A 3,311-nucleotide genomic window follows, 5' to 3' on the forward strand; every position below is an offset into this window, starting at 1 on the left:
TTAAATATTGCTTCCAGTGGTTTGTGGTCGGTGACTAGTTCAAATTCAAGGCCTGCTAGGTAGAAGTAGAATTTTTCAACTCCCCACACCAAGGCTAGACTCTCTTTCTCTGTTTGGGAGTATCGCTGTTCTACTTTTGATAAGCTCCTACTAGCAAATGATATAATGTTTGGCTTCGTTTCTTCTTGCAATTGGACCAGTACAGCTCCTAATGCCACTTTACTAGCATCAGCGATCAAACGTGTCTTTTTGTTTGGATTAAAATACGACAACTTAGTGACTTCCACCAACCTCAGTTTAAGATCTTCAAATGCCTTCTTCTCGACCATGCCCCACACAAAAATTGTTTTCTTTGATGAGAAGACGTCTCAGCGGCTCGGTGCGAGTGGCTAAATCGGGGATGAACTTGCCTACATATGTTACCAGGCCTAGAAAACTCCGAACTTCTTCCTTAGTGACCGGGTCACGAAATGTGGTTATCGTCGTTATCTTCTCTGGGTCTACTTCAATTCCCTTGTCGGATAAAATGTGACCAAGGAATTTTAATTTGTTTGTTTTCCAAATACATTTCTGATGGTTTAGCAGAACGTTGTTTGCTTTGAAAATTTCGCAGACTTCATTAACATTTTTGTCATGTTCCTTCTCATCACTACCGAAAATAATGACGTCGTCTATATAGTTCATAACGTTTGAACAAGGTGATAATAGCTGTTCTAGCCTTCTTTGGAAGATTTCTGGCGCTGAGTTAATTCCAAACATTAATCGTTTATAGCGAAAAAGTCCTCGAGGCGTAATAAACGTTGTGATTTCTCTACTGTTTTCATGAAGCTCGAGTTGGTGATAAGCGTCTTTAAGATCCAACCGGGAGAAAAATTTGGCGTTTCTCAATTTCGTCATAAACGATTCGAAGGTGGGAAGCGGATAATTTTCGCGTAAAATTGCTCTGTTTGCCAGACGCATGTCCAAACATATTCTAATGTCGCCGTTTTCTTTAAAAGCTAATACCATCGGTGATATCCAGGGGCTGTGACCTATCACCGGTTCAATTACGTCTAGGCTTAGTGCTTCATCAAGTTTAGCCAACACTTTTTCTTCCAAAGCTACCGGAATACGTCTCATTGGCTGTTGTACAGGTTTTATCTCTGGGTTAATAGAAAGTTTGATTACAACTTCTTTCCATTTCGGAAATGGTTTCAAAGGCTCAATATGGTTTAGGTTGGAACCAAGTCGTAACACGTTCAGTTTAATTGCCGTTTCACGGCCAAGCAGTGATTGTTCCCCATTCTCAATAACGAAGAATGAGGCAATCATCTCGGGATTGTTATCAACAGATATAGGCGCCTCAAATACGCACATTACCTTAAGCAATTGGTCCGAGGCGTAGCTTCTGAATTGGTTATGGGTATTTGAGCGAACGTTGAAAAGCGTAGCTTTTGCTTTTTGTAAATGCAACCAGTCAGTTTGACTTACCAGATTAAACCGAGACCCAGAATCAATTATTACGGAGATCGAATGACCCCCAATTTTCACTTGTATTGTCTCTTCTTCATCGTCACTTAATATGTTAAAACAGTGACTTTCGAGTTTAGGTTTATCTGCGTCGCAACCGTCATCACTAACCAAACGAATGTTATCATATTTACGTTTTGAGTTTTTAAGGTTAGATTGGGTAGAATGTCGTTTTAAATTTGTCCTACATTTCCGTGCGAAATGCCCTACGCGACCACATTTATTACATTTTATTAGTTTAGCTGGACACAACGAGCTATTATCAGCGTGGCTATTTTGACCACATCTACCACATTCACTACCTTGGGCAAACGAAGCCCGTGCCTGGTATTTAACTTTGTTAACTGAACTAATTCCATCTGTGTCAGATATCATGGTTTCTGATTGTTGATTTATTTGTTCATCTACTTGGCACGCCGCAATGACTTCGTCCAAAGTACGTTCTTTTTCAAGAAGTTTCTTTTTGAGCTCTTTTGATGCCCATGCATCAATAATTTTATCTTTAAGGCAGATTTCTTCAATTTCATGTTTTGTAGTGCCAAAAGAACATTTATTTATCTGCTGACGTAATTTTAAAACAAATTTTGCAAAAGTTTCACCTTCGGTGCGGCATATAGTTCTAAACAAATGTGTTTCGAAAATAGAATTTTGCTTTGGAGAAAAATGAGCATTTAGTTTATCAACTAAAACTTGATAGACATCGTTCTTAGCTGTCTCATTATATGCTTCGATCGCACCTGGCAAAGAGTAAGCTACGGATTGCACTTGCGTACCTGCCAAATGTAAAAGTTTGTTTTTCTTTTGCCTTACTGAAACGATATCTTCAGATTCTAAATAAATTTCAAATGCTCGCAGCCATTTTTCCCATTCAATACGCAACGATGATTTTTCTATTGCTTCGCAAAGAAACGGCTTTATAATTAAGTCTGCCATTCTGTGTGCCTGCCTGAAAAGTAAACACATTGACATTTCTTATGATTTAATTATCAGCACCTTAATGCTTTTGGCATTTGCCAACTAATTACAATTTACATATCGTTTATGTGTATGTGCAGCCCGCCCTTCAGCGCAATTTCTGACTTTTGTCAGATAATTTCCCACAGCTCGCAATTTAGCGCAGCTTCTGACTTTCGTCAGATAATTTTCCACAGCTCGCAATTTAGCGCAGCTTCTGACTTTCGTCAGATAATTTTCCACAGCTCGCAATTTAGCGCAGCTTCTGACTTTCGTCAGATAATTTTCCACAGCTCGCAATTTAGCGCAGCTTCTGACTTTCGTCAGATAATTTTCCACAGCTCGCAATTTAGCGCAGCTTCTGACTTTCGTCAGATAATTTTCCCACCGGGTCGACAATGACAATGCAAAGAAAAATCAAGCACAACGCAACTGAACAGCGGCAGCACACACACACACAGAAACCCAACGCGTACACGCAAAATAGTTATAACAATGCTTCCTGCACATACTCACTTTATTTATCCAATTATTTCCTTAAATCACGGTTATATTTCGCCTTTCCTTCTTTTTCTTTTTTTTTACTCGTCGCCAATGTATTACCGCATAAATAAAACACGATTTTTAGGTTTTAATTCAGCTTTTTTATTTTTCACTTTTCCCGCTACCTTTTCCAAAAACATCTAGAAATCAACTGTCAAAACTATCCTCCTCGCTCTCAATCGTTCCGCTAGAACAGGGTTGCCACAGTGGGTTATTGCATCGTTTCATCGTATGATTGAGTTTACCGCAATTTTTACACCGCATTGGGTTTGGGAAATAAGGTTTAACCATTACTGAATGCCATG

General features: G+C 39.1%; 1 protein-coding gene across 1 annotated transcript; it reads right to left on the minus strand.

Moving 5' to 3' along the window:
* Positions 1-306: 306 nt before the first annotated feature.
* Positions 307-2,442, minus strand: LOC129240297 (uncharacterized protein K02A2.6-like). Its single transcript, XM_054876055.1, has one exon. It carries the CDS (start codon positions 2,440-2,442, stop codon positions 307-309), a length of 2,136 nt encoding a protein of 711 aa, XP_054732030.1.
* Between the last annotated feature and the right edge of the window lie 869 nt (positions 2,443-3,311).

Source organism: Anastrepha obliqua, chromosome 1 (genome assembly GCF_027943255.1).
Source record: "Anastrepha obliqua isolate idAnaObli1 chromosome 1, idAnaObli1_1.0, whole genome shotgun sequence".
Taxonomy (NCBI): domain Eukaryota; kingdom Metazoa; phylum Arthropoda; class Insecta; order Diptera; family Tephritidae; genus Anastrepha; species Anastrepha obliqua.

Excerpts from the sequence above, each read along its gene's own strand:
- LOC129240297 (XM_054876055.1), bottom strand. The coding sequence starts at position 2,442 with ATGGCAGACTTAATTATAAAGCCGTTTCTTTGCGAAGCAATAGAAAAA.